The sequence below is a fragment of the Amblyraja radiata genome, chromosome 3 (genome assembly GCF_010909765.2).
Source record: "Amblyraja radiata isolate CabotCenter1 chromosome 3, sAmbRad1.1.pri, whole genome shotgun sequence".
Taxonomy (NCBI): Eukaryota; Metazoa; Chordata; class Chondrichthyes; order Rajiformes; family Rajidae; genus Amblyraja; species Amblyraja radiata.
In genome coordinates this window covers 72312298-72338080 of record NC_045958.1, presented here as the reverse complement: position 1 = coordinate 72338080, position 25783 = coordinate 72312298, and the positions used below count along the sequence as shown (strand labels likewise).

The 25783-nt window shown below is 44.7% G+C and overlaps 1 protein-coding gene across 14 annotated transcripts in view; it reads left to right on the top strand.

Annotated features, from left to right (window-relative positions):
- The first annotated feature begins 6237 nt into the window (after positions 1-6237).
- The window catches only part of zdhhc21 (zinc finger DHHC-type palmitoyltransferase 21), a 62549-nt gene continuing 43003 nt past the window's right edge, over positions 6238-25783 (top strand). Inside the window, exons 1-5 of one of the 14 annotated variants that reach the window (XM_033018034.1) lie at positions 6238-6444; positions 14231-14511; positions 15998-16034; positions 16145-16357; positions 17936-18034. In XM_033018034.1, coding sequence (XP_032873925.1) covers positions 16204-16357; positions 17936-18034 — 253 coding nt within the window. In that variant the 5' untranslated portion in view covers positions 6238-6444; positions 14231-14511; positions 15998-16034; positions 16145-16203. Of the gene's footprint in view, positions 6445-6847; positions 7163-14230; positions 14512-15993; positions 16035-16144; positions 16358-17935; positions 18035-25783 lie in introns of those variants that run through there. The other 13 variants (XM_033018044.1, XM_033018032.1, XM_033018035.1 and 10 more) reach the window with 13 other exon arrangements.

The window sequence follows — 25783 nt, the reverse complement described above, 5'->3', positions numbered from 1 at the left end:
ATGCCGGTATGGAGGTTTACCGCAATGCTGAGTCGGGCCTTAAGCTGGCTAAGGTGCCCTGCGGCGCCACCGGCGTGCGGGTCCTTTGCAAAGCCCGCCCCATCGTCCCGGTTCCCTGGAGGTGTCGGATTTTCGACACCATCCACAGCCTAGCGCGCCCGTCCATTCACGCCACCTCTGCTGGCATGAGTTACGAAAGCAGGTCGCAGCATGGGCCCGGTCTTGCACCCCCTGCCAGACTTCCAAGGTACAGAGGCAAGTGCGCTCGCCCGTGCAGGATTTCGCTGTTCCAGACGGCAGGTTCCTGCACATCCATGTCGACCTGGTAGGTCTCCTTGCCGTGTTCGGGCGGGGCCACTCACCTACTGACGATCGTGGTCAGGTTTTCCAGGTGGGCGGAGGCGATACCGTTAACCGATACCTCCGCTGAGGTGTGTGCGCAGGCTATCATCTCACAGGCTAGCTCGTTTCGGGGTTCCTTCCGATATCACTACTGATCGAGGGGCCCAGTTCACATCCTCCCTGTGGAGTAGTATGGCGCAGCTGTGTGGCGCGAAGCTGCATCAGACCACCGCATATCATCCAGAGTCCAACGGTTTGGTTGAGCTTTTCCACAGGCACCTCAAGTCGGCATTGAAATCTCGGCTCACCAGCCCCGATTGGGTCGAACAGTTGTCTTGGGTCCTCCTAGGCATCAGAATCACGCCTAAGGAGGACCTCAACTCCTCCTCAGCCGAGCTGGTTTACGGCTTGGTCTTACGGGTACCTGGAGATTTTCCGCCCGTTCCCCGGGATCAGAATGTCCCGGCTTCGGCAGTGTTAGCTGATCTTCGCAAGCGGGCGTGCGCTTTGGTCCCGGTTCCCACTTCCCAATACGGTCGTCTGTGACTCAGAACTGCTGTAGTTTGGGAGCAACAGCAGCAGGAGCTTAGCAAGAAATACGACTGATTGGCTCTAGCCCAAGTGGGAGGAGAGAAGTGAAAACAGTTAAAGTAGATGCCAAGGACAGGCAGACTTTACTCAGAACTGCTGTAGTTTTGGGAGCAACAGCAGCAGGAGCTTAGCAAGAGATACGACTGATTGGCTCTAGCCCAAGTGGGAGGAGAGAAGTGAAAACAGTTAAAGTAGTAGCCAAGGACAGGCAGACTTTACTCAGAACTGCTGTAGTTTGGGAGCAACAGCAGCAGGAGACTAGCAAGAGATACGACTGATTGGCTCTAGCCCAAGTGGGAGGAGAGAAGTGAGTCAGTGCCGGGAAAACAGTTGAAAACTGAGGAATTTGGTTTGTAAATTGGTAAATCAGGCAATTTATCAGTCAATTTAAGCAAGACGGCTCTTAGCAAGCGGCAGTGGGTGAGCGGCCTTGTGAGGGAAGTGCCCTGTGAGTAAAGTGTGAGTCTTCGGCGAGGAAGCTGAGGGGAGGAGACTAGGCAATACGCTTGAGAGGGAGAGACGAATGAAGGAGATGTCAGGCAAGCTGATTCAGTGCGATGCTTGCAGTATGTGGGAGGTCAAGGACACCGCTGGTGCCTCTGGCTGCTACAAATGCGAGAAGTGCATCCAGGTAGAGCTCCTGAAGGGCCGTGTTGGGGAACTTGAGAAGCAAGGGGATGACCTCCCGTTCGTCCGAGAAACGGAGTCATTCCTCGACAAGTCGTACAGTACGATTGTTACACCTAAGGTACTGGAAGAGAGAAGGTGGGAGACAGTGAGAACGGGAGGGAAGCATGGAATGCCAACGTCCCCGGGTGTTGTACCTCTTGTGAACAGGTTCACCCACTTAGAAGCTGTCGGGACAGAAGAGGTGTTTACACTGGGCGGCGGACTGGCTTGTGATGCGAATAGGGCTGTTGAGCCAAAACCAAAAAGTCCTAAGGTAGGCAACGCCATTGTAGTGGGAGACTCCATTGTGAGAGGTACGGACAGGGGTTTCTGCGGCAACAGACGGGATGCGAGGATGGTGTGCTGCCTCCCTGGTGCCAGGATCCAGGATGTCACGGACAGAGTGCAGAAAATCCTCAAGGGCGAAGGTGAACATCTGGAAGTGGTAGTGCATGTCGGCACGAACGATGTCGGAAAGAAGGGGATGAATATTCCTGCAGCGTGACTTTAGAGAGCTCGGAAAAATGCTGAAAAGCAGGACCTCCAGGGTTGTTATCTCCGGTTTGCTTCCAGTTCCTCGTGCTGGCGAGAGCAGGAACAGGGAGATACGGGACCTGAACGTGTGGCTGAGGAACTGGTGCACGGGGCAGGGATTTAGATTCTTAGATCACTGGGATCTGTTTTGGGGTAAGGGGGAACTGTACAAAAGGGACGGATTGCATCTTAACAGGTGTGGGACCAGCATTCTGGCAGGCAGGTTTGCCACTGCTACACGGGTGGTTTTAAACTGAATAAGGGGGGTGGGGTGTCGAATGGGATAGTGGAGGATGGAGTTAAAGGGAAAGGGTTTCTTAAATGTGTGAGCGTAGAGACAGAGGGGTGTAAAATGAGGGTAGATGCAATAGGGTAGCAAGGTGAAAAGTAAAAGTGGCAGGCAGACAAAACCAGGGCAAAAATCAAAAAGGGCCACTTTTCAACATAATTGTATAAGGGGTAAGAGTGTTGTAAAAACAAGCCTGAAGGCTTTGTGTCTCAATGCAAGGAGCATTCGTAATAAGGTGGATGAGTTGAATGTGCAGATAGCTATTAATGACTATGATATAGTTGGGATCACGGAGACATGGCTCCAGGGTGAGCAAGGCTGGGAGCTGAACATCCAGGGATATTCAATATTCAGGAGGGATAGAGAGAAAGGAAAAGGAGGTGGGGTAGCGTTGCTGATTAGAGAGGAGATTAACGCAATGGAAAGGAAGGACATTAGTTTGGAGGATGTGGAATCGGTATGGGTAGAGCTGCGAAACACTAAGGGGCAGAAAACGCTGGTGGGTGTTGTGTACAGGCCATCTAACAGTAGTAGTGAAGTTGGAGATGGTATCAAACAGGAAATTAGAAATGCGTGCGACAAAGGCAAAACCGTTATAATGGGTGACTTCAATCTACATAGATTGGGTGAATCAATTGGCAGGGATGCTGAGGAAGAGGATTTCTTGGAATGTATGCGTGATAGTTATCTAAATCAACATGTAGAGGAACCAACGAGAGAGCAGGCTATTTTAGACTGGGTATTGAGTAATGAGGAAGGGTTAGTTAGCAGTCTTGTTGTACGTGCCCCCTTAGGCAAGAGTGACCATAATATGGTTGAGTTCTTCATTAGGATGGAGAGTGACATTGTTAATTCAGAAACAATGGTTCTGAACTTAAAGAAAGGTAACTTTGAGGGTATGAGACTGTGAATTGGCCAAGATTGACTGGCAATTAATTCTAAAAGGGTTGACGGTGGATATGCAATGGAAGACATTTAAAGACTGCATGGATGAACTACAAAAATTGTTCATCCCAGTTTGGCAAAAGAATAAATCAGGGAAGGTAGTACATCCATGGATAACAAGGGAAATCAGGGATAGTATCAAAGCGAAGGATGATGCGTACAAATTAGCCAGAAAAAGCAGCATACCGGAGGACTGAGAGAAATTCAGAGACCAGCAGAGGAGGACAAAGGGCATAATTAGGAAAGGAAAATAGATAATGAAAGAAAACTGGCAGGGAACATAAAAACTGACTGCAAACGTTTTTATAGATATGTGAAAAGAAAGAGATTAGTTAAAACAAATGTAGGTCCCTAGCAGTCAGAAACAGGCGAGTTGATCATGGGGAACAAGGATATGGCGGACCAATTGAATAACTACTTTGGTTCCGTCTTCACTAAGGAAGACATAAATAATCTGCCGGAAATAGCAGGGGACCGCGGGTCAAAGGAGTTGGAGGAATTGAGTGAAATCCAGGTTAGCCGGGAAGTGGTGTTGGGTAAATTGAATGGATTAAAAGGCCGATAAATCCCCAGGGCCAGATAGGCTGCATCCCAGAGTACTTAAGGAAGTAGCTCCAGAAATAGTGGATGCATTAGTAATAATCTTTCAAAACTCTTTAGATTCTGGAGTAGTTCCTGAGGATTGGCGGGTAGCAAACGTAACCCCACTTTTTAAGAAGGGAGGGAGAGAGAAAACGGGGAATTACAGACCAGTTAGTCTAACATCGGTAGTGGGGAAACTGCTAGTCAGTTATTAAAGATGGGATAGCAGCACATTTGGAAAGTGGTGAAATCATTGGACAAAGTCAGCATGGATTTACGAAAGGTAGATCATGTCTGACGAATCTTATAGAATTTTTCGAGGATGTAACTAGTAGCGTGGATAGGGGAGAACCAGTGGATGTGGTGTATCTGGACTTCCAGAAGGCTTTCGACAAGGTCCCACATAAGAGATTAGTATACAAACTTAAAGCACACGGCATTGGGGGTTCAGTATTGATGTGGATAGAGAACTGGCTGGCAAACAGGAAGCAAAGAGTAGGAGTAAACGGGTCCTTTTCACAATGGCAGGCAGTAACTAGTGGGGTACCGCAAGGCTCAGTGCTGGGACCCCAGCTATTTACAATATATATTAATGATCTGGATGAGGGAATTGAAGGCAATATCTCCAAGTTTGCGGATGACACTAAGCTGGGGGGCAGTGTTAGCTGTGAGGAGGATGCTAGGAGACTGCAAGGTGACTTGGATAGGCTGGGTGAGTGGGCAAATGTTTGGCAGATGCAGTATAATGTGGATAAATGATGAGGTTATCCATTTTGGTGGCAAAAACAGGAAAGCAGACTATTATCTAAATGGTGGCCGACTAGGAAAAGGGGAGATGCAGCGTGACCTGGGTGTCATGGTACACCAGTCATTGAAAGTAGGCATGCAGGTGCAGCAGGCAGTGAAGAAAGCGAATGGTATGTTAGCTTTCATAGCAAAAGGATTTGAGTATAGGAGCAGGGAGGTTCTACTGCAGTTGTACAGGGTCTTGGTGAGACCACACCTGGAGTATTGCGTCACCGTTTTGGTCTCCAAATCTGAGGAAGGACATTATTGCCCTAGAGGGAGTGCAGAGAAGGTTCACCAGATTGATTCATGGGATGTCAGGACTGTCTTATGAAGAAAGACTGGATAGACTTGGTTTATACTCTCTAGAATTTAGGAGATTGAGAGGGGATCTTATAGAAACTTATACAATTCTTAAGGGGTTGGACAGGCTAGATGCAGGAAGATTGCTCCCGATGTTGGGGAAGTCCAGGACAAGGGGTCACAGCTTAAGGATAAGGGGGAAATCCTTTAAAACCGAGATGAGAAGAACTTTTTTCACACAGACAGTGGTGAATCTCTGGAACTCTCTGCCACAGAGGGTAGTCGAGGCCAGTTCATTGGCTATATTTAAGAGGGAGTTAGATGTGGCCCTTGTGGCAAAGGGTATCAGAGGGTATGGAGAGAAGGCAGGTACGGGATACTGAGTTGGATGATCAACCATGATCATATTGAATGGCGGTGCAGGCTCAAAGGGCCGAATGGCCTACTCCTGCACCTAATTTCTATGTTTCTATGTTTACTATGTTACGGGATTGTGCTTATGTTTTCCTTCGAAGGGATGCTCACTGCTCGCCGTTGCAGCAGGTGTATGAGGGCCCGTACAGGGTGTTGAGGACTGGTGCCTCGTTCACGTTGGACATGGGTGGCAAGGAGGAGTTCTTCTCCATCAGCCGCCTTAAGCCAGCACACGTCGACGAGGATAGCCCGGTGGCGGTGGGCACTCCGCGGCGTAGAGGATGTCCACCGGCCCTTTTGCCACCCTCTGCACCTGTTACCCCCGGTTATGTTTCACCGGTCTCCTCTGTTACGCCAGTCCCTCGTTCGCATTTGTCGAGTCCTTCTGGTTCTGATTTGCCGGCCCCTGCTGTTACGCTCGCCCCGCTACCTCAGACTACGCGTTCCGGTCGAATCGTCCGGTTACCCGTGCGTTTCTGTACAGCGGATTCTGGGGGGAGGCTATGTAGTGAGTTTGAAAACTTAGTTGTCTTCTTGCAACCGCCAAAGCGGTCTCTTTAAGTTATGTGAGAAGTGCCAAAGTGTCAAACAATCTCAACACATTGGTCCGACATCTGTGGTCCTTTGTGTCTGCCGGATAGATATGACGTAAATGAACAATACATGTAGTACAGGTTAGACTTGAATTGCCAACCTATTTGTGTGGTCTAGATTTCACCAATAGTTGAACTGTAAGAGGAAGACAGTCAATTTTACATGCCAACAGCGGTTTCAAGTCGTGTTTTTTTTTCGAAGGAGTTCCCGATGTTTAATCTCCGAGGAAAGCTTTTATTTTTAAACACCTATATCTTGTGCAACATTATTTAACTAATTTAATATTTTTAAAAATGAGTAGAATCAAAATAATAAGAAACAGAAACTGCAGTGTCGTTCGCTTTCAATACGTTTTGCATAATGTAACACACAAGCTCCCCACCCCACGTCTAAAGGTGAGCTAATTTAACCTGAACAAGGATTATTAATTTTAAAAGCTCGGGAAATATTGGGAAACCTGAAAGATAAAAGGCAAACGCGCTTCCCCTACCCCGGCTCCACCTTGTGTTCGTTCAGTCACGTAGGTTATGTTTGTTTGCGTGCAATGTACATGCATGTGATTACCTGCAGGATGAACAATCTTTGGGGTATTTTTGCCCGGTTTTTGATTCATTTTGCACTATTTTGGTTTTGTATACATTTTCATTACGATAAAAAAAAATTGAAATAACAATGCATCTCTGCCACGAAATACCAGCACACCATATCACTAATATCGGAATGTCTTTCTTGCATACCCAAAGTGAACATTTGGTGATGGGGTTGGCGTCAAGTCTCCAATGAACACGATTTGTCGGCGGGGATTGGCAGACCTCGGGGATGCGGGGTAAAAGGCAGCGTCCGCGCTTCCTGTCGGTTTCTTGCTCGGGGCCAGTTTGCAGCGGTGAGCAGGAAGTGGTGATGCGCCGCTTGTCTCCACGGCAGCCATACACAGAGAGAGAGGGAGAGAGAGCAAGTGTAAGTGTAAGTGTGTGCCGCGATTGTCTTAGCGTTGCCGGGAGCGGGGAGGTGGAACGCGAGCCCGGGAGCAAGCGACGCATTGCAAGCGGAGCCGCCGAACCGACCAGTCGCTTCGCCGACAACCCTGACACGCAAACAGGAAATCTTACAGAGGTACAGCTGCTGCGAGCGACAAAACGAGCAGTTTTATATTGCCGTGCGTTAAATGAGTTCTGGCTCCAATTTTTATGGCGATATATGTTTTTTTGTTAAATGGTTGAGCGCCTTATTCAGGCACAGTTTCCCTTGGTGCTGTCTGTGATACTGAACACGGGAAGATAATCAGAGTGCAAATACTCAGCTGGTCGGGCAGCAAACGAGTAGAACGAAAGTGAATGTCTAAAGTCGTTTTCGTTGGGCAAACAATTCGGAATTTAATTTTCAGCGATTGCTTTTAATGGGATACAGTGGCAGTTTTAACCAAGGACGTTTCTACATTTGACTGAAAATCTATTGAACACATTTTAATAAACGGGGCGGATAGGATATTGCCTTGGATTCCTGAGAGCTCGCCTCCGGAGAGCCCCTCACTTAAAGATGAGAAATGGTTGCGATGGGGAGTAGATGCGGATAGCTGTGTGAGACTCTCCTGCTTCCTAATGCAAACGCCCGAAAGAGGGAAGACGGATGATTCTTTCGAATATCATTGCGATGCTTCCCAAAGTCGTTGACACGTTTGTACCGAGGATTGGTTCAGCAGTAAGGGGACTGAGGATGTAGAATCCTCTCCAAGTTGCAGTTATCTCATCCACAAGACTTTCGACCCGAAACATCACTTATCCATGTTCTCCAAAGATGTTGCCTGACCCGTTGCGCTACTCCAGCACTTTACATCCTTTAACTGGCATCTGCAGCTCCTTGTATCTACTTGTCCCACCACAGTCATTCCTCCTTCTCCCTGCTCCCCACCAGCAGAAGGTAGAGCATGTTCCATATCGGGATGTGCGTGCCTACATCTAGAGCGGAAAACAAGACGTGAATTTAGTGTAAACGCTGCCATGGCAACATTTAAATTGCTCTATAGCTACGTGTTGTTTTTCCAAGCAACCTGACGATACAGCTCCAAAGGCTGTTTTCAGCTGCCCGCTGCCATGCATTGGAGTAGAAATTTGTATTTTGACTTAACTATACGACGTTAAAAAAAAAACAGCTACTCGGGTCTGCTCTGCCAATCAATTAAGTTGATTGGGTTAACACTGGATGAGCGTTTGACGGCACTGGGCCTGTAGTCGCTGTAGTTTAGAAGGATGAGGGGAGACCTCATTGAAACCTACCGAATAGTGAAAGGCCTGGATAGAGTGGATGTGGAGAGGCTGTTTCCACCAGTGTGAGAGACTAGAACCAGAGGCCACAACCTCAGAATGTCACGACGTACCTTTAGAAAGGAGATGAGGAGGAGTTTCTTTAGTCAGAGGGTGGTCAATGTATGTTTGTAAGGCGGAGATTGCTGGAATCTTGATTAGTAACGGTGTCGGGGGTTAAGAAGAGAAGGCAGGAGAATGGGGTTGAGAGGGGAAGATAGATCAGCCATGATTGAATGGCGGAGTAGACTTGATGGGCCGAATGGCCTAATTCTGCTCCGATAAATCATGAAACCAGAGCGTCCAGAGTAAGCCCATGTGCTCCCAGGGAGAATGTGGAAGTTACAGGAAGTCCTCACAGTTCATACCCAAGGTCAGGATCAAACCCGCATCACTGGTGCTGTGAGACAGCGGCTCTACCATTGCGCCACTGTGACTTGTGTGAGTTTGATTACTAACAGCTTTTACTAGCAATGTTACAAAATTTTGAGATTTAAAAATCAAGTCTGCAATTTATCCCATCAGATAAAGCATAAAAATAAGTTTAATTTGACACCTAATTCACTTTCATATCTCAAGTATTTAAAAAGTTAAGGCCATTTTCATACTCGGAAATTAGCATCTTGTTCCCTATTGATTTTCTATGGACATAACAAAAAAGCTGTGATCGTGGACAGTCAAAAGCCCATAACTTTCTTAAAAATTAAGAGAACTGAATGAAATTTTCAGTTATCATAGATTGAAGCATTCTGAAACAAATATAAAATAATCTTACTTGAAAGGACCGGAAATTAAAGCATATAATTAGTTATCAGTGAAACATGGTTGCAGGAGGGCTGTGATTGGAAACTAAATATTCCAGGATTTTGTTGCTTCAGGTGTGATAGAATTGGAGGGGCAAGAGGTGGAGGTGTTGCATTGCTTATCAGAGAAGATATTACAGCAGTGCTTTGGCAGGATGGATTAGAGGGCTCGTCTAGGGAGGCTATTTGGGTGGAACTGAGAAATGGGAAAGGGGTAGCGACACTTATAGGGGTGTATTATAGACCGCCAAATGGGGAGGGAGAATTGGAAGAGCAAATATTTTCCACACATAGACTGGGAAACACATTCTGTAAATGGGCTGGATGGGTTGGAGTTTGTAAAATGTGTGCAGGATAGTTTTTTGCAGCAATACATAGAAGTACCTACTAGAGAAGGGGCGGTGCTGGACCTCCTGTTAGGAAATGAGACGGGTCAGGTGGCAGAGGTATGCATTGGGGAACAGTTCCGGACCAGTGATCACAATACCATTAGTTTCAATATAATTATGGAGAGGGTCAGAACTGGACCTAGGGTTGAGATTTTTGATTGGAGAAAGGCTAACTTTGAGGAGATGCGAAAGGATTTAAAAGGAGTAAATTGGGATAGTTTGTTTTATGGGAAAGATGTGGAAGAGAAATGGAGGACATTTAAAGGTGAAATTTTAAGAGTACAGTATCTTTATGTCCCTGTTCGGTTGAAAGGAAATAGTAAAAATTGGAAAGAGCCATGGTTTTCAAGGGAAATTGGACACTTGGTTCGAAAAAAGAGAGAGATCTACAATAATTATAGCAGCATGGAGTAAATGAGGTGCTTGAGGAGTATAAAGAATGTAAAAAGAATCTTAAGAAATAAATTAGAAAAGCTAAAAGAAGATATGAGGTTGCTTTGGCAAGTAAGGTGAAAGTAAACCCAAAGGGTATCTACAGCTATATTAATAGCAAAAGGATAACGAGGGGTAAAATTGGTCCATTAGAGAGTCAGAGTGGACAGCTATCTGCAGAGCCAAAAGAGATGGGGGATATATTGAACAATTTATTTTCTTCGGTATTCACCAAGGAGAAGGATATTGAATTATGTGAAGTAAGGGAAACTAGTAGAGTAGCTATGGAAACTATGAGATTCAAAGAAGAGGAAGTACTGACACTTTTGAGAAATATAAAAGTGGATAAGTCTCCAGGTCCGGACAGGATATTCCCTAGGACATTGAGGGAAGTTAGTGTAGAAATAGCAGGGGCTATGACAGAAATATTTCAAATGTCATTAGAAACGGGAATAGTGCCGGAGGATTGGCGTACTGCGCATGTTGTTCCATTGTTTAAAAAGGGGTCTAAGAGTAAACCTAGCAATTATAGACCTGTTAGTTTGACGTCAGTGGTGGGCAAATTAATGGAAAGGATACTTAGAGATAATATATATAAGCATGTGGATAAACAGGGTCTGATTAGGAACAGTCAACATGGATTTGTGCCTGGAAGGTCCTGTTTGACTAATCTTCTTGAATTTTTTGAAGAGGTTACTCGGGAAATTGATGAGGGTAAAGCAGTGGATGTTGTATATATGGACCAGTAAGGCATTTGACAAGGTTCCTCACGGAAGGTTGGTTAAGAAGGTTCAATTGTTGGGTATTAATGGTGGAGTAGCAAGATGATTCAACAGCGGCTGAATGGGAGATGCCAGAGAGTAATGGTGGATGGTTGTTTGTCAGGTAGGAGGCCAGTGACTAGTGGGGTGCCACAGGGATCTGTGTTGGGTCCACTGTTGTTTGTCATGTACATCAATGATCTGGATGATGGTGTGGTAAATTGGATTAGTAAGTATGCAGATGATACTAAGGTAGGTAGGGTTGTGGATAATGAAATAGATTTTCAAAGTCTACAGAGAGATTTATGGCAGTTGGAAGAGTGGGCTGAAAGATGGCAGATGGAGTTTAATGCTGATAAATGTGAGGTGCTACATCTTGGCAGGACAAATCAAAATAGGACGTACATGGTAAATGGTAGGGAATTGAACAATGCAGGTGAACAGAGGGATCTGGGAATAACTGTGCACAGTTCCCTGAAAGTGGAATATCATGTAGATAGGGTGGTGAAGAAAGCTTTTGGTGTGCTGGCCTTTATAAATCAGAGCATTGAGTATAGAAGTTGGGATGTAATGTTAAAATTGTACAAGGCATTGGTGAGGCCAATTCTGGAGTATGGTGTACAATTCTGGTCGCCTAATTATAGGAAGGATGTCAACAAAATAGAGAGAGTACAGAGGAGATTTACTAGAATGTTGCCTGGGTTTCAGCAACTAAGTTACAGAGAAAAGTTGAACAAGTTAGGGCTTTATTCTTTGGAGCGCAGAAGGTTAAGGGGGGACTTGATAGAGGTCTTTAAAATGATGAGAGGGATAGACAGAGTTGACGTGGATAAGCTTTTCCCACTGAGAGTAGGGAAGATTCAAACAAGGGGACATGACTTGAGAATTAAGGGACAGAAGTTTAGGGGTAACATGAGGGGGGAACTTCTTTACTCAGAGAGTGGTGGCTGTGTGGAATGAGCTTCCAGTGAAGGTGGTGGAGGCAGGTTCATTTTTATCATTTAAAAATAAATTGGATAGTTATATGGACGGGAAAGGAATGGAGGGTTATGGTCTGAGCGCAGGTATATGGGACTAGGGGAGAATACGTGTTCGGCACGTACTAGAAGGGTCGAGATGGCCTGTTTCCGTGCTGTAATTGTTATATGGTTATAGTTAGTTACCTAATTGTAGCTAATTCCAAACTTCAATTACTAGATCTAAACATCTATCCATTTCTTAAGAAATTATTAACATTTTTAAATAGCCTAAGTGTGCAAATAATATTCACAAACAATTCACAATAAAACATGATTTTTAAATCTCATTTACATTAATTTATAGGTCAAATGGAAGGAATTTAGTGTTTAATTGCTGTAAATTAAAGTCCATTTAAATCAGCTTTCTAGTGGGATCCTGTGAACGCGCTGGTTTAGAACGTTCACATTGCGGTAGATTTGTACCCTCAAATGCCCAGAAAAATACTGCGGGATATAATGGGCCCAAAATTAGCTACTCGCAACATTAAACTTTGTATAAAGGGATCTTAAGAAGCCCTTTTTAACGTAAAAATAAGCCCTTCCGTTTTCTCCTGTATGAGATCTGGCCCATTGTCGGCGGTCGGGGGTTTAGAGGTTAATTTTTAACCTACTATAACAATTAAATAAAGCCCTTAAAACTAATAATAGCTCAAGCGAGGGAATCTTCCAGCGATTTTTCAGTTAATAATTAACTAGGCTGAAAAACCTCGATTTGAACAGCCTAGGGAAAATCGCGTTTTAAACCCGCCCCCCTCTAAACGGCGCCAAAATCGCGCACACGGGCTGGGACAGATTTTCAGCGACGCTTCAGGCACGTTTTGCAACGTACCTACCTTTACTATATCATATTTGATCTTATCTAATCTATCATTTTTGATCATAATCTGGCAACAGGCGTGAGCCCTCATTTTTTGTCAGTACCCAACCCATGTCAAAAACAAAGCATCTACTGGATTGGTCACCTGTGAAACACTCCCATTTGATGTCATGCTTCAGTGGTTTTGCAGTTGCAACTGGTTTCCTGTACAATACCTTTCTGTTTGCAGATCTTTGAGTTTCACTTCTGTTGTCCTCCTTGTGTTCCCCAGTTTGACCTAAAAAAATTGTCTCTTTTGCAACTGCACTCTTGTATTAGTTACAAATGAGCATAAAACAAGGCAAATGACACAAAAACTGTGACGAGTGGGGATTTTAAATCTTCCAATTAATCAGTCACAAAATGCAAGCTTATGTGGTTATCGCGACTGTTCATAGTGTATTTGTATGGACCTCAGGTTACACCAATCATTGGCTCAGTCTCCCTGGTTAGCATTAGCATGGCATAAATATGGCAACTTTGATGTGTATAACGGGTGTATATTTTAATGAAAAAGTGGCTAAAGCCTTCTTTTTTTATTCATCAACTTTCACTTCTGCATATATAGACCACAGAACAATATAGAATGCCAACAGGATGCCCAGCCCACCAAAGCTGCACTGACTATGGCACAAATCAAGCTAATTTTATCTATCTGCACGTGGTCCATGCGTCTCTGTATCCTGCCTGTTAATGTGCCGGTTTAAATGTCTCATAAATGTTTCTATCTTATTTGTTTCTCCCTACCTCCTCCTCCCAGGCACATATAAAACATGTCCTTGTACAACTTTAATCTCCCCCCCCCCCCCCGCCCCCCTCCCACATCTTAAATTTATGCCCAATAGGGGGGGAGACTCTGACTATCTAAGTCTGAATATCTGTCTACTTTATCTTTATCCCTCTCACAATCTTATATAGTTCTATCAAGTCTCCGCTCAACCTTATAGCTAATACATTCCAATTTGGGCTGTGTCTTGGTGAACCTCTATTGTTGTGTGTGGGCAGAAATGCCTTGCGTCTAATTATTAATGCTTCTCCTGCACAGAAATGGAAAAACTGTTTATTTGCTTCAGGAATTCCCTTTTTCTATTTAACCATAAATAATACTGAGTCAAAGCTTGAAATAACAAGGGACCATCCTAGGGGTGGATGTGGGGTGGTTATCTTGCTCTTCCTGATCCCATCCCCAACGGAGAATGTGTGGGATAGGCAGAGGTTATCCAGATTGGGGATCCAGAGATAAATGCACTACACTACATCAATTTTCCTCGAAGTATAATTGCAGCAGACAGTGTCTTTCAGATCAACACTTGCCTTGCAGGGGCGAGTGTGGCAGAATCATTGTCAATTGGAATAGACTGCCAGAAGGCATTACTCTTTCCATAACTTTAATGAGGAAGAAGAGGCAGTTGGCCATGATTGGGGAAGTTTCCACAGCAGTGCCTGATTGTTTTGAAGATGATGGTATCTTAAATCTAAACCTTCACCTACCTACTGCTTGTCTCCTATTTCGAGGGTGTCAGTATGTACCTCCTTTGTTGCTCATGCCACTCTCCACCTCCCACCTTCCCCTCAGTCCCACTCTCACTCTGCCTGCACACTTGTGGCTTTTTGCTTCCAGATCACCATGAACTCCTACTCTGCGATTTCCTGACTGCTGATCTCCAAGCTATTGTAATAAATCTGACACTCACCCTTGGCACCGCTCTGCTTGCTGTAGAATATGTTTCAGAGGCAAGATCTGAATGACTAGCCATTGATGAAGGATGGATTGAGTACTAACTTCCAAGTGAATAAGATGAGGTATGAGTTCTCCCTCAGCAGACTCTGGTGAGGGTTTGGATGGAACAGCCCAAAAATGGAAGAGTAATGGACATTTACAATGAGGTGCTTGGAGTGCTGGTAAGCTGCCTGAAATCCCCATGTGGAATGTTAAAGGGCCATTTGTATCCATCTTCAGACTTGCACAAGGCTTTGCACAAATTGAGGATCTAATTCGGCCAGCACTGTGGTACAGCCTGTAGAGTTGCTGCCTCACAGCTCCAAGTCCAAATCTAACTGCTAGTGCTGTCTGGGTGGGGGGTTGCACATTCTGCATGTCACTGGCTTAGGTTCTTTCAGATGCTATGGTTTGTGGAGAGTAATCTGTTTCTCTTCCCACCAATCCTGCCCGATCTGAGTGTTTCCAGCATTTTTTTTTTCAAATCTTCACCATCTGCAGTATTTTTGATATTTTTTCATTCCCACCTGCCTGTTGTGTCTGCTTGTTTCCATGTGCATACTACTCTGCTGTTCAGTCTGAGAAGGGATGTGCAATGGCCTCAATTGTGTGATCTGGTATTGCAATCCGAGTTAATTAATATTAGTAGCACTGGAAACGATTCTACTTGATCTGTTTTCCAAACCAAGATTATTATTGTTCAAGGGTACTATCAAATTGTGAGCCAGCTTCCAAGTATTCTGATGAAAGGGAGTGACTTGAAACAGAAATACTATAGTGTGGAATATGGACAGGGGAATGTGATGAGACTCAAAATAATGGACACCGTCTGATCAATCTTATGTCAAAGAAGAGGGGGCATAGCTTGAAGTCGAGATAGGCAAAGGTTAAAAAAGTTGTGCAGGGCAAGATTTTTTTTACACAGTGTTGTGGGTGTTATTTTAGTTTAGAGATACTGCGCGGAAACAGGCCCTTCGGTCCACCGAGTCCGAATAGACCAGCAATCCCCGCACACTACCACACACACGAGACAATTTACACCTAAACCAAGCCAATTAACCTGTAGGTCTTTGGAGTGTGGGAGGAAACTGAAGATCTCGGAGAAAACCCACGCAGTCACGGGACAAATGTACAAACTCCGTGCAGACAGCACCCTTAGCTGGGATCGAACTTGGGTTTTTGCATTGCAACTATATATTACTGTGTCACCAGGCCTCAGGCAAGGGTGCCTGAAATATGCTACCAGGGATGGTGCTGGAGGCAGATACGATAGTGGTGTTGAAGAGGGTTTTAGGCAGGCACATGAACATGCAGGGAATGGATGGATATGGATCATATGCTGGCAATAGTTTATCTTGGCATCATTTTCACCATGGGATTGTGGACCTGAAGGGCCTGTTCCTGTGCTGTACTCCTCTTTCTATTTCTATGTTCCTTTGGAATATTTGATTAATTCACCTGTTGAATTGCAAAACTTCTATAATATTATTCCTCTTATAATGTAAGCATGATAACATTTTAATCAATAATTAACAATGAATGTGTGACAAGTTTAAGAATGCTTCTAAAATATACTTTTATACAATGCACTGAAATATTCTGGCTAATTATTAAAGAATGTAGCTGATGTGCAGGGAATCATTCATGTTTTCTTTTTTCTCGAGCTAGATGTCTGTGGTTTGACCTTTCTGCAATGAATGAGCAGGTATGACAGATATACAATGATGAATAATGTGCATTTTTGTTCCAATAAAACAGGCTATGTTTATATAGACTGAAATGCTTTGATTTTTCTCATATAACTTTTCTTACTAGGAGCGAGGTGTAGCACATGTGAAATTCCAACCGACAACCAACCAGATGACGTTTTTGTGATGGGTCTTCGATTTCATTTTGTCTATGATCCTCAAGGCTGGTCCTGCGTTGGAATAATCACCTTCATTTGGCTGTACAATACATACTGCATCCCCAAACTTATACTCTACCCTCACTATGAAGAAGAACATGTCTCAGCTGCTGTAATAGTCAGTAAGTAGCAATGCTTTGAGTGAAGCACAAACTGCTGGAGTAACTCAGCAAGTCAGGTAGCATCTCTGGAGGAAATAGCAGGTGACATTTTGGGTTGGGATCCTTCTTTAGACTGATTTTATTAGGGAGGATTAAATGGACAAGAAGTCAGGGTGGGACAGAGCCTGGCAAGTGATAGGTGGATACAGGTGCGGGAGTGTGGAATTTGATTGGCCAATGGGTGGACAAAGGCTAGAGATAACACAGACAAAAGAGTGTCAGATAATGAGCAAAGAGGAGTGGAATGAAAAGTCAGTGTGAGGATTATAAGGGGAAGGGGAGAAAAGGTGAAAGAGGGGTGGGATAGTAGAAGATATAAGTGCGCAACAGGATGGGGGGAACATTGGAAAGAGGGGTCTTGTGTTGGAAAATAACTGGACATTTATTGTTGCGCACTTGGGTTGGCAATAAATGATATGCAATGCAAAATGATGAGGAGACTTCTCCATTCACGTTGGTCCTGTGTTGGATCTGCTTGGAAGTGTATGAATTCTGAACATTTTGTAGCACTGATGACATTTTACCAAGAATATTGGACATGAGCGTTTTATTTTTCAAGTTGGTGAATTATTTATCAAAAACATAATTACAAGTGATGAAGTAAGATGATATCAGTGAAGCCTTTTACTTTGCAATTATTTGATATCTGGATAGTTGCCAGCTCTGACTCAATGGTTCAATTGTGCTTTATTTGTCACATATGCTACTGCCCAGTGAAATTCTTTTAGCATATATCACAGATGCATGATTGTTGGTGGCATTATTCAAAGTTCAAAGTCCGGTCGGCCCGCACGCCCAATGTACTGGAGCAGTTCCCGCGAACCAACTCCCTCTTCTCTCCTCATCCAGCCATCCTTGTGTCCCGAGGGCACTTCCTGCAGCTGTCCTTGAGGGCGCTGGAGGCATTACCCCGGTTCACCCTCCATACTGGCCGTTTTTTCTAACACCTGACGTCTCCAGCTTCCTCCCAGTTACCCCATCCGATGGGACTTCAAGTGGGTTCCCGGTCCTGCCCACCGACGAGCCTAGGGTAGGTTCTCAGTCCCACTGAGCGACGAGTCTTTGGGTTGGCCCAGACAAGCCTTCGGGTGGGGACCCAGTCCCGTTGACCGAGCCTTTGGGTGAGGTCCCGCCAACCAATGAACCTTCCTGGTGGGCACCACAACACCTCTGGGAGCCTCAATAGAACTGCATGTTCCTATTTGTACACCGTGTTTAATGGTAAGACAGAATGTGGGAGATAATTAATGATTTGATGAACCTGGTACTGGAACTGACCTGAGAATGTTGGTAAATTGTCAAACGCTTGAGCACACCTTTAAAAAAAAAAAACAGATTGAAAACAAATAACGATGAATAGTAATTGGCATTGGAGTGGTTTTGGATCTTTACTTAAACAGAAAGATGATGACTCGGTGGCAAGAGCTCCATTTAATATTAACATGCAATAAGCTGAAAACTAGAATGCTGACTTTTAAAATAAAAGACAATGGCATTTTAATTAAAATAAGTTCAAAACGAATGTCTCTATCTTTTCAGCCTACTACTTGGTGTCATTTTTCTGTGTTGCATCTCTGGTGAGAGCCTCCACCGCCGATCCAGGGAGACTGCCACAAGACCCAGAAATTCCATGTTCAGGTAGGGCCCGTCGTGTAGGTTCTGCTGTGTCAGCATGGATGAGTTGGGCTGAAGGGACTCTGAGCTGAATAACTCTGACTCTATCAATGCCGTTCATTAAGCACATACTGTACCCTGGCCAATATTTTGCTTCAAATTAAATACACATTACTTTTGTATGATTCGCGGTGCTGCTCTGCCTCTGGTGCCTCTGTTTTAAGATACAATAAAAGCGAATTGTCCTAATGATTTAGCATTTCCCTTTTCATTTGACAGCACAGCAATGGAATTTTGTTTCATCCGGTGAATTCTGACGCAGTTAGTTGTGAAAACTACATAGCTAAATCTATTATGGTCATCTGCCATATGCAGTGGTGAAGTAAACGTACATAAAACATAGGACAACACAGGAGTGGAAGAGGCCCTTCGGCCCATAATAACTGTACTGCAAGATAAGTTAAACCAAGTTAAGTTAATCTCCTCTGCCTGCACATGATCCATATCCCATCATTTCCTGGATATCTATGTGCATACCTTTAAGCCTCTTTAACACCATTATTGTATCTGCTTCCATCACCACGACTGGCTGCGAATCCTATTTGTGATTGGAGGGAAAATGCTTGTCGCATATCTCCTTTAAACTTTTCCCCCATTTAACCTTAAAGCTTTGCCATCTAGTCTTTGATATTTTCACCCAGGGGAATAGGTTCTGTCTACCCTATTTTTGCCAATTGTCATGGGTTTGGAAGGTGCTGTCTGAGGATTCTTACGGAGTTGCTTCAGTGCATCTTGTAGATGGTACAAAGTGTTGCTGTCTGCAGCTCTGTGGTGGAGTGAGTGCATGACTATACATGGAGTGAGTGAATGGCTATACATGGAGTGAGTGAATGGCTATACATGGAGTGAGTGAATGGCTATACATGGAGTGAGTGAATGGCTATACATGGAGTGAGTGAATGGCTATACATGGAGTGAGTGAATGGCTATACATGGAGTGAGTGAATGGCTATACATGGAGTGAGTGAATGGCTATACATGAAGTGAGCTGCAGTGTGGTGTAGTTACGTTGAATGCCGTTGAAGCTGCACTCATCCAGCCAAGTGGAGAAAGTTCCATCACACTCCTGACTTGAGCCTAATAGATGGTGGGCAGGCTTTGGGGAGTTCGAGGATGAGTTACTTGGTGCAGGATTCCTAGCTTCAGTTCTGCTCTTGTAACTGCATTGTGCTGTATGGCTACTCCAGTTTAGTTTCCAGTCTACCAAGCACATCCCCGATTAGCAAGTGTACAGAAATAGTCCACCGATCATAACATGCACGAGGTGTTAAGTTTTGTCGCCATTTTCCACGCTTTAGTTGTTATGACCTTTGCCCGTTCCAGGCAAGCCCCAAACTGCTGGGGGCCACCAGCCTCACCCGTCCACTTTTGTTTCCCGGAGCCAACCTCGAGGGCTCGGTGGGCCAGATCCCAGTTCCCTCTCCTCTTCTACTGATCTCACACCTCGCCGTCATGTCCGACCTCATCACCGGCTCCATCCTCCTGGTCTCTGGTCATCAGGGAACAAGCAGGGACTGGCTCTCCGAGCTACCCCTTCCAGGCCGTTATCCGCCAGCTCCTCTGAGCAGAGGAACTACCTCCTGCAGGCCTCTCTGTCTGCCATGTTGCGTTCATCCATGGGGGAACATCAGCGGCTTCCACCTGTAAGCTGCTGCCCTCTGGGTGCTTCAGCCATGCGTGTCCCAATGTTCAGAGGTGGGCGATGGTGGAAACAATGTATCGATGTTCCCTGAGTGCGGTAACAAGTTGATGAGTTTCAATTGATGGCAGGCTGACTGGAATGCTTCAGTCCCCCATGAGAGCGGGTAGGAGCTTGTGTATAAAGCTCAAAGAGTCTGTGATGTCCCTATTTCTTCAATAGACCTGCTTTCTGGCTGGAACACATTTTATTGAACGCAGTCCATTTTTAAAATTGCAGGTGGAAACCTGGAAACCCAGTAGCTGGGCCTCATTCTAACTTTTGTTGGCTTCTGATGCTGGAGATCAGATTCTATGTCAGCACCTTCCAAGCATGCAGTGTGACAAGAGAGCCTGGAGTTAGTGTGTCCAATATCTTCATAACAGCAGCAGTTCAGGCTCAACCATGAACTTTTCCCATGCTTGAAATACAGCCAGATCCGTTTTAAGTTAATATGTTATAGGAGCAGAATTAGGCCATTTGGCCCATCGTCTACTCCGTCATTCAATCATTGTAGTATCCATTTGGCTTATTTTGCGTGTCATTAATTATGGCATATGTCTTTAAATTTTAGACTGCCCGTTATTATGTGGGTGGGATTTATGACGTATTCTAGGGTGTGTTTGGAGCTAGGTTTCTTGCGCAGAAGCTTAGTTTTTAGTTTTAGTTTTGGACATTGCAGGAGGAAGGCATACCCTTTGACCATGCGAAGTGTAATGGAGACACGAGGAGTTTTCTATCCTTTAACATGATATGCTGGAGTTCGATGATGATTAAAGTGTACGAGTCGGAGTGTAAGGTTGGATGTACATGATTGTTTTTCATCAACAATAAAGAATCTATTAATCAAAAGACTGTGTTATGGAGATTTATCTGTGAAGAAGCTCTGCAGGTCTCACAGAGTGCTCACATGCATATTACGACATTCTCCTTAATCATGTAGTCCACAGTGGCTAGAGGGAGTAATCTCTTGAACGATATAAATTCTGCCGCTACAATCATAGCTGATCTATCTTTCCCTCTCAACCCCATTCACCTGCCTTCTCCCCATAATCCCTAACACCCGTCAACCTATCAATCTCCACCTTAAAAATATCCACTGATGGCTTCCACAGCCGTCTGTGGCAATGAATTTCACAGATTCCCCACCCTCTGACTAAAGATCTCTGCAGGAAGTGATAATTTCAGTCATCGTGGATGTGGCACTTGCGTGTAAACGTTGTGACAAAAAGTACATGATTTTAGACAGAATAACGTGATTCAAAGGTAATTTCATCATGGCTGTGGCTGGGACATGGAGTTGAGGATATACTGTGTTGTCGAGTTTTGGCTGAGATGACTTTGTCCAAATATAATTCTATTTTGGAAATATTTACTCAACAATATTGTGCAAGGAATGCTGGAAATCAGAAGCTGTATTCTGGACTTGTATATGTATTGTATATGTATATTGTATATATATGTATAAAGGGAGGAGGACAGGGTTGGGGGTGGAGTAGACCCATTTAATTGGAGGCTCGTTATCAACACCTACCATAATGCTGTCAACAAACAACATAGTGCTGAGGTAGTTCCTGTAAAATTGTACAGAGGGAAAATTCTGATATTGAAGTTATTAGGGGGTCCTGGACACATAATCGACACAAGATTCAAACTTTGATTCTAAGTGTTCTCTACGCTGATTGCTAACAAGGGAACACACTTGAGTCTGTAATGTTACACCTACCTCATTGTTTGTGGTGATCTTTTTACTTTTGTGGCTCTGGTGGCCGGAGAAGCAAGAAAGTTTAACACAATCTGTTTGGAGATAACTTGGAGATAAGGTCATCCTGCCTGCATTGGTTTGTTAGACTGGAAATAATCTTTACAATCTTCAAAGAAAAATTTCAACCATGATTCAAATATTTACCATTTCAGACATTGGTAAAAGTAAGATTTTAGTTTGCCCTCATCGTCCAGTTTCATTCCCCTACCCCGACTAGTTTTGGTTTGGGAGACAGAGCATGGAAACAGGTAATTCTGCCCACTAAATCCACACCGACCGTCAATCACCTTGCTCACACTAGTTCTATTTTACCCTACTTTCTCATCAGCTCACTGCAGATTAGGGGATTTTTTTCAAAGGCAAATCAACCTACAAACCTGCACATCTTTGAGATGTGGACAGAAACCGGAGCACCTGGAGGAAACCCACGTGGTCACGGAGAATATGTAAAATTCCACATACACCGCACCCAAGGTCAGGATTGAACCCGGGTCTCCACCACTGCATCACTGTGCTGGCCTAATTACGTATCATCTCTCGATCACTCGCTGATTACAACTGGAACTCCTATCCCCTCCAGTACTGGTTCCATCTTCCCATCATCCTTCCCTTGTTTGGTTCCACTTATTACCTTCACAACATCACATTCCAACATCTTGGGTATCCACATTGCATTGGAGCCTCAGCATCTGTGTCTACTCCTTTGCTTCCTTTCCCCAACCTTGCTGTATCTGGGCCCTTTTCTCATTCCTTGTTGGTCTCTATGGTAAGGAAGGCAAATGCAATGTTAGCATTTATTTCAAGAGGACTAGAATATAAAAACAGGGGTGTAATGCTGTGAATTTATAAGGCACTGGCCATACCACATTCGAGTATTGTGGGCATTTTTGGGCCCCATATCTGAGGAAGGCTGTGCTGGCTCTGAAGAGGGTCCACGAGAATGATCCTGAGGATGACAGAGTTAACACATGATAAGCGTTTGTCAGCACTGGATCTGTACTCGCTGGAGTTTAGAGGAATAGAAGGAAGGTGTAGATCAGTGTCACTCGTTATGAGTCGTGCTTTTGTAGTTGTTCCCACTTGCTTTTACAGTAATCCTCCCTGCCTGTTTCCCTTAGAATTAGAGAAACGTGCTGGCATGAAGTTATCTATGCTATGTAGTCAATAAAGTCTTTGGACCTTTATCATGGTGTAAGGCTTCAGTTATTACCACAGCCATAACACAACCTGGTGTCAGAGTGTACAGACTCACTCCTTGATTAATTCTGTTGCTTTTATTTTAGTTTTTTGTTTTGCAATGGCTTCTGCTCTCAGAAAACCAGAGATCTTGGTGTTTGATGAAGATCTCACAGAACGATGGCGTGTATTTGAAGAGGATTTTTCAATCTACATTGATGCGGCACACCCTAATGCTGATCCTGGTGTTCGAGCGTCAATCCTTCTTAATTTGGCAGGCACAGAAGCTGCTCGTCGTGCCAGAAGATTTCACTATGAACCGACTAGTGTCCAGATTGCGGCTGGTGTCCAGATTGCTGCAGAAACAATCCGTGACCTTGAATGCCTCCTGCATAAATTCCTACAATTATGTGAGTTACGGACTAATTTGAGTATTGAGTGGCATCTGTATTTTTCAGGGTGCCAGAGATAGGGAGAGCCTGTGGAGTTATACGTTAGTGCACTGAAGCATATCGCGAGTCGATGCTATTTCAGAGATATATATGATAGCCTAGTTTGTGACCGTTTGATCCATGGCAGTCGCAATTATAAATTACGCGACAAGCTACTGCGGGATGTTGACCTTACCCTAGAGGCTGCTGAAAACCACTGTCACATTGCTGAAATGGCTGATGCTCACATCAAAGATTCTGGGGCACTCTACTGCTCGTGAAGTTAATGCTGCCGGTATGTCTTATATGGAGGATTTAGTTGCCCACACAGCTGCTGACAGTACCCTACAATCGCTTACCTCCGTCATGAAGCGCGGCTGGCCAGACAAACACTACAACGTACCGCTGCCAGTCCAGCCTTTCTTTGCCGTCCGTGATGAGCTTGTGTTGTAGGATGGCATTTTTTTTTAAAGGACACAAGGCTGTGGTTCCTGCTTCGCTGCACAACCAGTATTTTAACGCTGTCCATGCAGGGCACCCAGGCACTGATGCTACCATCCTACGGGCAAAAAGCATGTTTTACTGGCCTGGCATGGCCGACTACATCACCGAGAATGTGGCATCCTGTGCAGTGTGCAACAGCTTGGCACCTCACCAACAAAAGCAACCACTTCTTTCACATCCGTTACCTGCACTCTCATGGTCTACAGTGGCAGCTGACATATTTGATTGGCATGGCAAGCAGTACCTGGTTCTCGTGGATTCGTATTCAGGATGGTTTGACATTGATTTTCTTAGCAGCCCCACTTCCAGCGGAGTGATTACGAAGCTATCTCGCCACTTTTACAGTACACGGATCTCCGGGCATACTGCTAACTGACAACGGCAGTCAATTCACCAGCTAGCACTTCAGGGAGTTTGCTAAATGCTGGAATTTTCATCACATTACCAGCAGCCCTGAATATCCACCATCGAATGGGTTGGCTGAACGAGCTGTCAAAAGTGCAAAGCAGCTCATGGAACGTTCCCACAGAGCTAAATTCGATGTATTCCTAGATCTGCTGAACTTACGCAACATCTCCCGGGATCCCATCTTGGGTGCACCTGCTCATGTTTGCTGTCGAGGCAGATCTGTGCTATGGTGCCTGTGGCAGATCAGGCATTGTTCCCACAGGCGATTCCACCTGAGGAGGTTCAATCCAGGTTGCAACAGAAACGTGACAAGCGAAAACAATGGTTTGACAAAACTATTAGGCCACTGCCACCACTGGTCCGTTTACAGACTGACAAAGGCCATGACCGCATTGGAGTGATTTCTGGAATTGCTTCTGAGCCACGCTCGTATATCGTCAGTGCCGATGGCGGCATCTACAGGTGTAACAGGCAACATATCCTGCCTGTGAACGAGCCAGTTCCTCCTCCGTATTATCCACACCGTACAAGTACGCATCCGTCTGTGTCTCGTGGCACTCTTACGCCTCCACCAACACAACAACCCATGTCTGCAACGGCTCCTCTGCCCGTGACGACTTCGCCTGCGCCACAGTCTCCTGCTTCGTCTCCAGGAATGCTGGTTCAGTCTCCCTCTCCTGTGAAGCCACCTGCTCTCTCCCCGGGAGGAAAGAACGGAGATGGTCTCTATCGTACACGTGCTGGTCATGTTTGTATGCCGGTTGTGAAGTACCGGTTCCGGCATCTATGTTTGACTTTCCTCCAGTTTATTATCAATTGCGATGCATGCCTTACTTAGTTAATGGGTTTGTACTGTTGTTGATTCTTTAAGAGGGAGGATGTAGATCAGTGTCACTCATGTTATGAGTCGTGCTTTTGTAGTTACGCCCACTTGCTTTTACAGTAATCCTCCCTGCCTTTTTCCCTTAGAATTGGAGAAACGTGCTAGCATGAAGTTATCTATGCTATGTCGTTAATAAATTCTTTGGAACTTTGTCATGGTGTAAGGCTTCAGTTATTACCACAGTCATAACACAACAGAAGGGACCTCATTGAAACTTACCAAATAGTGAAGGCTTGGATAAAGTGGATGTGGAGAGGGTGTTTCCATTGGTAGGAGAGTCTAGAACTAGAGGGCATAGCCTCAGAATAAAATAACGTTTCTTTTTAAAGGAGAGGAGGAATTTCTCTAGTCAGAGGGTGGTGAATCTGTGGAATTCATTGCTGCAGAGGTCAAGTCATTGGGTATTTTTGATAGATACTTAATTGGTAAGGGTGTCTAGGGCTCCAGGGAAAAGGGAGAGTGGGGTTGAGAGGGTTGATTAAATGGCAGAGTAGGCTCGATGGGCCACATGGCCTACTACTGCACCTATGTCATGAACATATGAACTATCTATCAACGTCAACCATTGCTACCTAACTCCACCCTCCCCTCCAACATCTGACTTAATCTGGCTTCATCCCACCTCAACTGGATCCACATTTCAAATATAAGCCCCTACTCACCCTTCTGGCTCATTTCTTTATATTGGTTCTCTCCCATTTCCACTGTTTATCCTGATCCTGTTATCAATATGAAACGTTGATTGTGATTGTGTATATACACCCTCAGATCCTGCTTGACCTGCAGAGTTCCTCCAGAAGTGTGTTATTTGTCCTCAAGATTCCGGCATCTACACTTTCTTGTGTCACCACTGGTGGTTATTGAAATT